The 13,956-nt window shown below is 35.3% G+C and overlaps 2 protein-coding genes across 2 annotated transcripts in view; one reads left to right on the top strand and one right to left on the bottom strand.

The window, feature by feature from the left end:
- The window catches only part of LOC109830648, an 8,636-nt gene extending 374 nt beyond the window's left edge, over positions 1-8,262 (top strand). Inside the window, exons 2-3 of the mRNA XM_020397971.1 lie at positions 7,398-7,524; positions 7,946-8,262. Of these exons, the coding sequence (XP_020253560.1) occupies positions 7,398-7,524; positions 7,946-8,029 (211 nt within the window). The 3' untranslated portion in view covers positions 8,030-8,262. The remainder of the gene's footprint in view (positions 1-7,397; positions 7,525-7,945) is intronic.
- Positions 10,576-13,956, bottom strand: part of LOC109830647 (translocon-associated protein subunit beta-like) — a 6,299-nt gene continuing 2,918 nt past the window's right edge. Inside the window, exons 2-6 of the mRNA XM_020397970.1 lie at positions 11,695-11,793; positions 11,492-11,600; positions 11,140-11,211; positions 11,011-11,016; positions 10,576-10,918 (exon numbers count right to left, since the gene is read on the bottom strand). Of these exons, the coding sequence (XP_020253559.1) occupies positions 10,799-10,918; positions 11,011-11,016; positions 11,140-11,211; positions 11,492-11,600; positions 11,695-11,793 (406 nt within the window). The 3' untranslated portion in view covers positions 10,576-10,798. The remainder of the gene's footprint in view (positions 10,919-11,010; positions 11,017-11,139; positions 11,212-11,491; positions 11,601-11,694; positions 11,794-13,956) is intronic.

The raw sequence follows: 13,956 nt of genomic DNA, 5'->3' as shown, positions 1-13,956 counted from the left end.
AGGCTTTTAACTTTGTTTGGGAATCAAGTTTGGACTAGGTAGTGGGAGAGAAGGGGTGTAACCAGGGTGAAGGTAAGGGAGGGGGAGCAAAGCAATCATAGAGGGACCAATTTACCCCTATTAAGATCTAACAACAACATAACTTAATAACACATGAGGTTGTTTATGTCATTTCATTTCATATGTATTCACTTTCCTTCTCTCCACTTTATTACACTTCCCAACCAAATGAGTGAGGTTTCCCAAACGAGCGAGGTGAAATAAGTTCCCCTTGATTCCCTCTTATTAATTTCCCGAATAAGTTTTACATGTTACCTTCCCTTAACTTAACTTCTCCTATGTTCCCTCAACTTCCCTTCGCTCCAAACCCAAACAAGCCCGAAGAAACTAAGTTTCCCTCTGTTCCCCTCACTGAACTCCCAAACAAGATATTATATTTCTTGACCGATGATTCGTGGTTAAATCGGGATCTCGTAGAAGATTCTTGATGTTTGTCAGTCCCTCCTTTCTTTTGTGAGGCGGAGAAATGCTTTTTTTCACGTACGATGACCAACATCTACTTCTTCCTAGGATGTACTCCTACAATTTTGCTCCTTGTTTGAAGTTATTTCTCTGCTGTGGAAAGTGCAATGTTTGCGTACTTTAGGCTAGCTTCCTTTACCTCGCACATCTCTGAAGTTGTATCGTTGGTCCTTTGCCAACTGATTTAATTGAAACTTCTCTGAGTAAGAATACGATTTGTAGCTTCTTTAAGTAGTAGCATCTCACACCCATTTTCTTCCCTCATGACCACCCTAGAACTCTTCTTGCTGCATGAGCGGGGCATTGTGCTTCAAACAAGGATGCTTTGGAATATGCACCCTGTCCTATATTAGATCTTGCACCTGAAACTGTTGCTTTTGCTTGGGTCCTCTCCATAACATCATAACAAGAGGGATTCCATACTCTAAAACACCATCCATAAGGATAGCTCATTAACAAGACAAGTAACGACATGATGCTAGAATGATGGGCAATCTAGGGACCTTCGATTATGTTACTCTAGATAGTTAACTACTACCTCTTCTGGTCACTTTTAAGTTTTAAATGACTTCTAACAATTTTTTTTTTCCAAATAAGAATGACTATTTGCGAGTCTGATTTGTTAACTTTATGTGTTTTATATACATGTATGTGTTTTTACCTACCTGTTAGTTTTTACTTTTCTGACTTTTTATAAAATTTATCCTTTCTTCAATATCATTATTCATTTATTGCTACTTCTTTTTTCTTCTTGGATAAATTAAGCATGTTGTTGCTACTTTTTTTTTTCAAGTCTGGATACCCATATGATTTTATTGTTAACTTGGTAAAGTTCTAGTCACCTTTTTTTCGTGTTAACTTTCTTTTTTTTTTCCAAAGAACATTGAGTTCATGAAAGTTATTTCAAGAATTTAGATGCAAAACTATAGAGAGACCAGTGAAACTACAGTTATAATCTCTCTTGGGAGGCCTGCTTATTGTAAAATATGCCAAAACCATAGATCAAAACTTGGACGAAATCAAACTGTAATTAATACCCTAAGTCATATAAAATCCAGAAAGTGAAGGGAGACATAAACTGGGGACAAATTTTCAAAACCAACCTATTTGGACTTTTATTCCCCAAAAACGACCCCATTCAAAAATAATTGCAAAAACCGACCTGGTTTCAGCCTCAGCGCTGAAACCAGGTCGGTTTTTGAAAAAAACTCTCCGAAACTTCACGGGAGTTGAACTCCCGTGAAGTTTCATAGTTCAAAAAACTTCACGGGAGTTCAACTCCCGTGAAGTTTCGGAGAGTTTTTTTCAAAAACCGACCTGGTTTCAGCGCTGAGGCTGAAACCAGGTCGGTTTTTGCAAATAAAACTGAATGGGGTCGTTTTTTGGGAATAAAAATCCAAATAGGTTGGTTTTGAAAATTTGTCCCATAAACTGGTGCTCGATTTAACCTTGTTAGTCTCCCTCTCGCTTGAGATTTAGAATGACTTATTTATGACCAGAGGAAATCTTCTTCCCATATGTTTCTCGCAAATGTGATTCTCAAGGTCTTTAGCAAAACGTATGATCTCGGGTTTCCTTCATTTGAAACATGTGTCACACAAGATGTCATCAATGTTGGTGTATAGCGGCGATTGACAAGGCTCATCTTTTGCCTCTTAGAAATAGATGGCCACTCGGAAGAACATCCGTAATGAGTAAATGTTGAATGTATCTATGGTTTGGTCTTTTCATAAGAACTAGAGTAAGAATTTGATCCAAAAAGCATTTGCTATTCTTGATGAAGCGTAGATGAGGGTGACTAAAGTTATTCACAATTCCGTAGATGAGGCATGTATATATAAAAGTGGTAAAAGGGGTGCCATAAATATAGACACAAACTTTCTTCTATAATGATGAACACCTTTACACTAAGTTTAGATAGAGTTTTTCAGGAGGGGAGGGGGAGGGAGAGAGAGGTTGACAATGCTAACCCTTTTAACATTGTGTTTGTTTACATTTTTTGGTTAGCAAGGAGAGGGGAGGGGATGGATGAAAATTAGAAAATTTAACCACTTTCTCAACCGCCCAAAAGTGGACGGATTGCGAGGGGAGGGGAGGGGTTTCAAGTAGAATTTTCTTTAAATTTCAATATTTTCGTATACGAGAAAACCAAAAGGCGTTGTTTATTATTTTATTAAAAGGGCATACTGGTTAAGTAGCTCCCCTTCCCTTTTCATCCCCTACTCTAAACAAACACATATTGTAGTGTACCCTCCCATCTTCTCGTTGTCTATCCAAACACAAATGAATACATTCCACCCTTTTCCTTTCCACTCTCTCCCCTTGGGTTTAAGTCAATCATTGTCTTCCCTATCTACACTTCAATCAACAATTACAAATACTTTTTTGATTAAAAATATAACCCTAATCCGCTATAATCAGAGCCCAATCTTGACACCTCCAAGAATTACTCCCTGTAGATTACATGTCCCTCTCCTTGGAATAGGCAGATGAAGATCCTCGCCAATCATTAGTCGTCATTGTACAAAGATATCAACTAAATGCTAGCAAAGATCCTGAGAATCACATTCTTGATATGCATAAGAACACATTCTCTAGATCCGTTATGAAAGAAGATTTACCTATAGTCACAATTATGCTTGTGTCAATAGACTCTTATCACTTAGACGAGAGGGAGATTCATATGGTTGAATTCAAGCACAAGAGTATGTTCCTCTTCAAATTTGTGAAGATGAAGTAATTTGGGTTATTAATAGTAGCTTGATTAGGACCTAGTTTTTGGAATATTTTGCGAAGAACAAAAATCCTAAGAATTAAACCATGTTGAGAGATTCGGATCGAGGTCTTAGAACTTACTTTGCATCTAGATTCTTGAAATAACTTTTGTGAACCTAATGTTTTAGGAAGTAAATAAGAAAAACTTAGAGATAAGTAAAATGTATCAAAGGTAACAATAAAGTCAAAAAGTTATCCGTATTCGAAGAAATATAGAAAAACGAGCTAAATGTATCCAAAAGAGGGAAAATGTAGTAAAAACGTTAATGGTATTCCATAAAGGATAATGTAATTAAAAAAACCTCGAAAGGTCAGAAAACCTAAAGGTAGGTAAAACCACGAGTAATTCCAACTTCTTTGCTTGCCAAAGAGTCTTTTTCGTGGAATCGACCACGAAATTTGATAGAGATGGAGTAGACATCCGTTTATAGAGCAATTTTAATGGAAATTTTTAACATGTTTGGCTAGCTGAATTTGAGGAAGAAGAAAGAAAACTTTTTTTTTAGATAGGGAAGCGAACAATCCAAGCGTCTCTGTTGCTTTTGACACTTATGGATGATAGAGGTTATAGATAGGGATAAATTTTGGGTAAATTTCGTATGGATAGACATATTGCGCTAGAGATGTGTTTAAGGGCTTACAAATGCATGAATGAGTTGGGGGTAAAAATATTTGACTCCTTTATCTCAAGGGCAAAACATGTTTTTTAAAGGTGAATTTTTTGAAATAGACCTTTTTTAAAATTTAATTAGCAAAATCGACTCAAAAATATTTAATTAGCATAATCAAACAATTCTAAGTCATATCAATACAAGTGGATAAAAGTTGGTCGATTTTGCAAAAATTCATCTTTACAAAACACAAGTCTAGTAGTCTCTTGTGATTAGTTGTGTTTAATCATAAATTTGTTTGAGAATCAGCCTCGGCATAATCTCATACAAACCTCTAAGTCACAAATTCCCTTGTGGAGCCCAAAATACCCACCTATAAAAATTAGAGACTTAATATCTTACCTACTAAATTGGGCTCCACAAAGTGTGAGTTTTTAGAACCCAAAGAATTGTTGGTGTTTCATCAAAACCACGAATTTTTTTTCTGACACAGGTAATTAGCTAAATCTACTAACCAAGACTACTAATCTCGTATATTTCCAAAAATCATACTTTGCAAAACCGACCAATTTTCAGCTACGTGTGCTAACATGACCTAGAGTGGTTGATTTTGCTAATTAAATAAGTTTCAATTCAATTTTGCTAATTAAATATTAAAAATAGTCTATTTAAAACATTTCTCCGAGGCGAAGGTTGTTTTGTCATTTCTTAAGTAAGGTCAATTCTTGTTTTACACACACACTCTCTCTCTCATATCCCTTCTTTTAAATATCCCTTGTTATATTAAACATATAAAACATATTTACTCTCTCTCTCTCTCTCATATCCCTTCTTTTAAATATCCCTTATTATATTAAACATATTTATTCTACAAAACATCGATATTTTAAAAATTATCTCTAGTTTTACTATTCTTAACTTGATTTCAAAATCACTTAAAGATACTTTAGTCTGGCTTTCTAGTTAAAATGAAATCACTAATATGTCGAGTTATATTTCATCCTTTTTCAATCAAAATACATGAGAAAATCTCATAAAAATCTATTGTTCCTTATTCCGCCACAAGCGCAATAAATAAAGACATTTCTTTATTTCTGACCCTCTCTTTGTCACCCCCACCCCCGTTTTAAGTTGTTTCATATTACACTTCTAAATCACATTTCTTTCAGATCTTCTATTTGTAATGTGGTCAAGACTAAAACATTGATGATGTTTATTCTTAATATCCTTTAGTTTGGAGAGAAAGACCAGGAGAAAGAGAGAGACCAAGGATGATTCTTACATTTAGGGAGATTCTTAGACTGAAAAAGAAAGAGAGTTTTTTTTTGTTGAAGAAAGCTGGTTAATTCTCAGAAAGAGAGATTATTGAAGAAAGACTGTGGAAGAAAAAGAAAGAAAGACTGAGGGATATTCTTAGAGTGAGAACAGAAGAGAGACTGAGGGAGAAAGAGAAACTTGTAGAGATTTCAGACTGAGAGAAATAGACACTGAGAGAGATCGAGGGACGGAGATTCCAGATGGAGAGAGATTATTAGAGTTAGGGAGAAAGAGAGACAGAGAATAAATGCTATTTCTGTTATTCTCTAGCTTATTTTGGTTTCATAATCTCTAGCGTTGCCATGGTGACATGTTAGACCTAGGAGAGTTCATCCTTAAAAAGCTTACGGAGGGAGACAACCCAATTCTCTATGGGGACCCATATCGAAGTATCCGTGTATTTAATATTGGACTAGATCGATCCTAACATATTGCCATGCTTAAGCTGTTTTGTCACCCACATGGGCTGGTTTGCATTAACCTTAGTTTCGGCACCACATTGCATTACTGGCTTCACTATCGCACTACCACCAGTTCCCATTAAACACTACAATTTCAGCGTCACCACTCCGATACAATTAGTTAAATATTTAGCTTCAAAAAAATTCCATAAAGGCTGTCTCTAGAGGAGGGAATCAAATCTCTATAAATCCACATCAAACTCAATTGTATGGCAAAATTGAAGATAAATGAACCCTCTTTCATTTGTATCGTGTACTTTTTAGCTTGATTTACAGGAAGAAGAGATTGAAGGAAACCTCTGTTTATATCATTATATGCTTTCTCTGAATCATATTCTGGACTGGGGCTATATGAACTTCTTTTAGGCTCTGAATATTAGTTATAGATTTCTATTGATAACATGATGGATGGAAAGTTGTTATGACCTACATGAATTACATTTGATATTTGGCTACATGTAGAGCATTGAGAAGATATTGATGACTCTAAATAGTCTGTGTCGGCAACAACCTAGTCATAAGTGGTATCTTCATTATGAGTCGAGTGCTTTGTGCAGAAGATTTGTATTCAAGTCAGCAATCACATGGTGAAATTTTTACAGTTAACATTCTTGATGTTAAGCAATCCTTAGTTTCTTCCTTTAATAGCGCCGAAGTATGTTCCTTGCATTTATTTCTTTCTTTTTCCCCCCTGATGACGGATATTGGCTTCTTTTTAGCATAACCTCCTAGTGTTGCTACCATTTGATCCTTTTTACGTTTTCTTTTTCTTGGACGTCAAATGCAGTATTAGCATACTTTTAAGTTTGGTTTCCTTTGCCCGATAAACCTCTAATGTTGTACTTTTGACCTTTGCCAAATAATTTTGATGATACTTCTGATGAATAAAAGAAAATAGATTGTACCTTGTTAAGTGGACATCTTTGGCCCATTTTTGCTCCCCGAGTGCACATGACTGCTCTCCTTGCTGCATGAGTAGGTGACTCTTCTGTATATACACCTTCTATATCAGATCTTGTACCTGGAACTGTTACTTTTGCTATGGCATTATCCATAGCTTCATGACAAGAGGATCGTCAAACCAATCCTCAAGGGGACTTTATAAACTAGGTAACAAATTACAGGTTAAAATTTTGATGGAGAATATAGGGACCTTTGATTATCTTGATCTAGGTAGGACCTATTTCCCAGAGGCATCTAATACTTTCTATTCTCACTTGTAAATGTCATTAACAATATTTTCTCAAATAGCAATGACTCTTCGTCAGCCTGATACTAATTTATTGACTCTCCCCTATCTATCCTTGATAGTACTGACATTAACAGAAATGTTCCCAAGTATTTGGTAATTGGTATGTGACTACTTAATGTAGTGGCTATTTAGGTCAATTTATCCAGTCTCTGTCAGTTATATCTGAGAACCAATATTGTATCGAAGCATTCTTATTTTAAGATGTTATAGCTGACTAATTCCTTCTGAAATTTCTACGAAATTTTGGAGCTTGCTGCTGCTCCTTGCATCAGTGCAGGCAGGTGCGGTCTATTTCTTTGTTACTTAAGTCCTATGTATATCTGATTGGAGGAGGATAATAAGTAAACGCAACAGAATCTAAATAATGGTTTCGTTGTTAACTCCCTTGTTCTCATTATTTAAAAAAAAGTACTTTTTTACATACTGAAGCAATCATCTTTGTAATGTTCTCGGTTGCAGATCTAAGCCAAGTCTAGCAGCTGCTGTCGCCTGCATGATGCCATTCATGCTTGGGGTTTGCTTCCTATGCCCCTCTATGGACTGTCTCTGGCACAAATATCACTACTGCCCCAGTTGTCAGCAAAAGGTCAGACATTGTTTCTACTAAATTGCTTAGGGTCTGTTTTGTTTCCATGGATTCCTAAGTAGGTCAACCGGTCAAGGATTCTTTCAGAATCATAATTATCAACAAAAATATTGTGTTGTTTCGATTGGAAGTTTGTTGAGGTAATCAGATACAATTTGCTGCCAGAAGAAATCCTCTCTTTTCTTTCAAATTTTGCAGATAAAGAGAAAAGTGAGAGCAACAGTCAACCTTCCATTTTAAACGAACCGAAAATAAGTAAATAAATAAAATATCATTTGCAAATTTGGGGTTTTGAACAGTTCTCAATTTATCAAAGTGCCAAAACCCAAAATTTTGGAGAGAAACAACCCCTTATTGACCTGTCTGTGCGTTCAGATAGGCATGATTTCTGTACCTTAACTCAACCTTTCAAATACCACAGGTTGCAGATTTTGAGAAATCCGATCCATGTCTTGTTGTTGATCCCCCACGCTGGAAGGAGGAGAGCTTCGCTTTGCCTGCATAATATATTTGATTGTCGATTACTATCTTGAATTTGCCTACAAAGCGTGTATGTAAATAAGAGCTGTTGGTGTGTGAGAGATATGTACACACAGGATTATTGTTTGGATTTAGATACTATCCTGAAGTGTCAATTGGAGTCTTTGTTTAGACAAAAGCGAGTTGCGCTTGGGTTTTGTCGTTAATCTGTTGCGGCTTGGAAATGAAAATGTGGTGCGTTACGCTGTTTCAACTTTATGACTACATTACTTTTTGATGTGTTGATTCCGCTATCGTCTTCTTCTGATTAGCTGTGTCGAATATGTTCTTTGTGCCAACGTTGAACTTCAGGTTGCCTCTGCCATCAGTGGATATCTCGAAAAGCTGCGTATACTAATATTGATTTATGTTCATCTGAAGGCAAAAAATATGTTTTTCCTGGCATCATATTGGGGCTTATGGGGTCTTCTGCTGTACATTTGCTCTCATATCTTTGGGTTGGCTACTAATTTGTTTTCAGCTTCGAATTCCTGTTTATTATCCTCTTTTTTTTCCTTTTTTTTGGGTCTAAGCTCTAAAACTAAGGAAATTAATTTTCAACTCCGGAGCTATTGCTTGCTGTTGTTCAGTTTGAGTTGTATCTCACATCTCGTTGGGTGTCCTTTTACCTTTTGCAGCTGCCCTAATCTTTGGGGTGTTTTCAGGTAAACTATCTTTACATTAGGGTGATTCTACGAAAGCCACTTTCAAAGTTCAATTTGAACAAAAACTACCTTAAATGAGGTTCTGATTGCAATCAACTATCCTGGCCAATTTTCTCATGAAATTTTGACTAAAACTTTCAAACTATCTTTAAAAAAATACGCGATAGGCACTCGACATGCCTTCTTAACCAAACTTAGTACTTGACATGTGTGAATTTTAAGTTAAAATTTCATCAAAGAAATAGGTCAATGTGGTTGATGAGTACCAATCCTATCAGTGGAGGGGAAGGGGGGTGTTCTGGTAATTTTGAGGACCCATGAATGGTTGGGATTGCCCCTTACGGTGGGATGTTCTGATAGTAAGTTGAGTCATGGTTGATTGCAATCAATAGCCCATTGAAGTTTATTTCTATACAAATTGACCCTTGAAGCTGGTTTTCGCATAATGACCCTATATTAAAGGAGGCATTTATGAAGGGGAAAAAACCCTAATCTTTATGACTTACTAAAACTCTCTAGTCTCCAGAATTGTGATATGCATGATTGTTTAAATTGCAAGAGAGACTGAATAAAAAGAAATATTGTTCCAATTAGAGGGCACTAGATCATAAGAACTAGTAAAGCTACCCTAATTATATAATAGGATTAGCCGTGGAGATCATAACTCTGCATACTTCTGCCAAGATCAATGGTAAAACTTAAAGCAGAACCACAAATAGAGTTTAGGGTTTAAACGTAAAAATTGTAGGAAGACATAGGAAACCTTGTAGAAGTAGTTTTCCTTGAGTTTTCATAGAAATGATACCTAAATATTGACAAAAAGATTTGGATTTTTAAACAATTTGTGTTTTTACTCTGTACAACTAAAAAAAGTATTTCTTAATAAGTAACAAGACAAGTAAAGATTGAATCATCTCTCTCTAAAAAAGGGGGGAAACAGAAAAGAAAAAGAAGCAAAATCTGCATCAAACATTATACACATCATTGACTTATACCGAGACCTCGATTCCCATTTTTCTCCATCAACATCTACTTCCAGTGTGGATATCATTAATACGTGAGTGTAAAATAGAGTCCAACAGATGACATAAAATCATAAAATTCAAAATGAGAAAGTATATATTAGCCTTGGTCCATCTCGTTAAATGTGCACCAAAGAAATAATTATTAGGCCCATGTACAAATATCAAAACCCAATGATCTAATAATTGACATCCATTTAATACATATTTAATGACATAGACACAAATGAAAAATAATTTAAGGACCCAAAATATGGGACCAAGAGAGGGGACGGGTGATGTGTCCCCTCCCTATTGCATAATGAGTTGGCATGGCTAACTCATTATGCAATAGGGAGGGGACACATCACATGTCCCCTCCCATTGGTCCCATATTTTGGGTCCCCGTAGCAGCACTCGACACAAATCCATAAGATTTCTTTATCTATCTTGAGACTGACAGGTTGTGAAAATCCCATATGACAAGAAGTTTATGCATATCCATATGGGTAATGGAATGAAATTGAATCCAGCAAAACTGAAAAAATTCACATTTGTATTGTGCAAAGAATATAGCAATTTCAGTGGGGCTAACTGAAGATAGACCCCCTATAAATATCACCAGATTGTGATAGACTCCCTCCCTGTAGTTCTATTGGTGAAAATACAGAACTTATCATTTGCCCAAGTGCAGACAGTCCCCTTACTGATTTTTTGTGTGTTACTCTAGTCACCACGATCACTCATGGGGCCTACCTGTGCCAATAGAGGTATGGGGGTATATTCCCCGTTGGCTGATACTACAGGAGGTCTGTTCGCAATTAAAGCCTTTCAATATTATTAGCACTACCACGTAGTCCTGCTACTAGACTAAAACTTCATTTCTCAAACCATCTACCAATGTAAATAGAACAGTTGGGCACAAAACCCTCAACTTTCATCTCAAGTCAACAGCTAAACAACTGGTACCAAGTAACTCAGCCTACAAGGGCTCCACTATTACACTTTCCTCACGGTTCCTGAATATAATGAGACCTCCACTAAAAATTTCAAAGATCACAAAACAAGTAACAACCAGTTTCAAGAAAATCAACGCTTCTTCTTGCTTCCTTTCCCACCGCTGGATTTCGAAGGGCTCACTAGCACATAAAGGAACAAGCTGACCAATCCAAGAACTGAAACCAATGATCCGTACTTCGCTAAAAGCCTCTGTATAAATAAAGATGTTTAAAACATCAGATTTAATTAACAGCAACATTTACCGCAGGAAATTTACAATTATGGAAATGTCAAAATTGTACCTTTGCCTGAAGGATTTCGATGCACGAAAAGTGGTTTCCCAGAATATGAAGATAGAAAGTTTTTAAGTTAGATTTGAAGTCACCCAAGAATGCTATATTAAAATTTTACAGCAAATATTAAAATTTTACCCATTCAAACTTCTTTTCTGGAGGTTTGTCAGCAAGAATATCCAGCGGTTGAATGGGGGTGGAGAATGCCTCCTGTAAGGTGGAGATCAAAGCAATCCCGTCACAAAACCAATAACTAAAACATGTAGAAAAAAAAACTTATTGAATTACAACTCAAACAAAGTATAATCTTGGTCGCAGGACCACACATCATGGAACATAACTCGCTTGGAAATGATAGAGAACTGATGAAATCATTATGAAAAAAGTGGAACTTAGATGAAACCGTTATGAAATTAATTAACTTCCACCTGCTAAATTATGCAAAAGTTGTTAGCAAATTTGTAGAGGAAAAGAAGAAGAAGAAGAAGACCTGTAGTGCGGATTTTGTTGGAACACGGAATTTGATTACTGCTGGGGAGCCATGGAAGAGGCCTTTCACTTGGGAATCCAGAACAAATGAATGAGAGACACTGGCACCTCTGAATCAAATAGACATAGCAATATTTCATGAAAATAGGTTGATAAAGAATAACACAATACAAAGTGGGTAAGATTTTAGTGGTATGAACTTACGCATCAAGCCTCTCCCATGTCTTTGAGGTGCTGCCAGAGATGACATCAAATCTATCATGACCCCAACTGTCGTCATTGAGGCTCACATCATATGCAGTTCTGCAAGTAGACATTAGAAAGGTCTAAATGGAACACAAACAAATAAGGAATTCTAGTTGAAACATGAAACTACAATGTGATATCTGTTGCAATACCATAATGAAAGAATTCAACATCAAAACAAGCTTAAAGGGATCAAGAGCACATGATTCTACCAGATATTTAGGCATTTTCTTATTCATACAAAGCAACTCTAATACTAATCTGATACCACAATTTGAATTGGAATCTAATAAAAGGATAGTCTACATGAAATTAATCGTAGCAGATATTTGAATAATAAATATCCAGAAGTAAAAACAGGACATCATCAAACAAATAAGTAAATAAACAACCAAAGGAATTAACTCAGTCAAATATGAAACAGATAAACTAAGATCAATCAACCAAATAATTGCAGAAATAAACCCTAGCCTAAATATAGAGAAGCTAACAACATTGTGATACTATCTTCACCTAATATCTAAAATATAAGAAAAGAAATATTAATTCAATCAAGAACCATAAGTGAACAGTCAAGTAACTGTTCAGTTCCCAAGGGGAAAAAACAGATTTTTGCTTTCTTCATAAATTGTTTCATTTCCTAATAAATAATTGTGGAATGCTTACTTCCTGCTCTTTCCTAAATTTATATAAATTGAATGTCAGAGTGAGGGGTAAACAAGAAACAGTTTAGAATTAAATCATTGCTAATTCCACTTGCATAATAGGTATGTAGTTGAATCTCATAGTAATGTTGCAAATAATTGCAATTAACAAACTTAATGCATTTCCAATGGCACAGTATATTTTAAAAAGATATTGTTGGAACTTAATATACTTTGTAAATTTCTCTAGCTTTTCAAAACATTTTCGGTCTCTTAATTTCTTCATAAACCACAAAATTTTTCGTGTATTCTTCAACGAAAGGTTCAAACTTTCAGTTTGCCTCTTATTATTATGGACATCAGTAGTTTAAACAGTTCAAAGTTTTAGATCATAATTACAAATACAATGAATATGTCAAAGTCTAATCATAAGATTTTTATTCATTGCTTTGTTTTTTTTTAAACTTTTCCCTAATATAACACTACCAAGTCTATATTAGATACTTTAAACATAGGTTTCTTATAAATCAGTTGTTGTTAGCCAAAATATGTTTTATTAGTTGTCATTAGTCAATATTGACGGTATTGATCAGTCTTATCTAGAACGGTTCGGCATGCTTAAAAATTAAAATCCAATAAATATGGTTGATTCATGCTGGTCAAAACAACAAAACTTTTTGTGATAAATAACACCCTAAATATAAGATTTGAAGACCAATTTCATGTTACTAGATTCACAGTATGCTTTGATTCATGGTAAAAACAAGGATATATGTTCCGCTAGCTACTTTGAAAAATAAGTGGCGTGAAAGGGATAGACCTAATTAGACCAACATTTGATCAGGGTACGTTTGAGAACATTTTATGAAAACATTTCAATAATTATACATGTATTATTTGTATGCATTAGGTAGGAAAAGATGTATACACACTTTAAAGGACGTGTAAAAATTAAGATTATGCACATAGAAAGCTTTATTATTCAACATCTATAAAGCAAGTATTGATGTTGTAATCCTTGAAGCAATTGTTCGACACCAATTTTGAGCGTAGTCCGTGTCAGGAGCACATCGCTAATCAAGATGCACAAAGTGGATAGCTATTTTACAGGTTGAGCCAACACAGAGTAACTGACCAACTTCCTTCACATATCAGGAGCTAACACCTGGCTACCAATGTGTTTAATAGGAGACAAGAACCAGTGTGTGCATGTTCTACTTAATCATCAGACAGTTTCTGAACTTGCCAAATGGACATTGTCATTTCCTAGGTTCACACAATATATCCCTTGAATAGTCCTATGAATACTCGCACCTATCCCTGCCAAGTTAATCCTCAGAATCGAACAAAGGTTAGATAATTTTCAACATCAAAGCCCACAATTGTTTATAAGCTTTGTAATGTAGTAATTGTTTCTAAGCTTTGCAATGTAGTAATACTTTCATCAAAAAGAAACTCTAGCCTTGGGTAACTATGAAATGTTGTCTATGTTGAACATTCATAGAATAAGGCATTTATGTTCGATTAGAATCCAAATTATTGTAATTTTAATACAAATAAATGAAAGGAACACAAT

This window comes from Asparagus officinalis, chromosome 2 (assembly GCF_001876935.1).
Source record: "Asparagus officinalis chromosome 2, Aspof.V1, whole genome shotgun sequence".
Classification (NCBI taxonomy): domain Eukaryota; kingdom Viridiplantae; phylum Streptophyta; class Magnoliopsida; order Asparagales; family Asparagaceae; genus Asparagus; species Asparagus officinalis.
The sequence above is the reverse complement of the archived record's forward strand: the minus strand, read 5'-3'. Positions and strand labels throughout refer to the sequence as shown.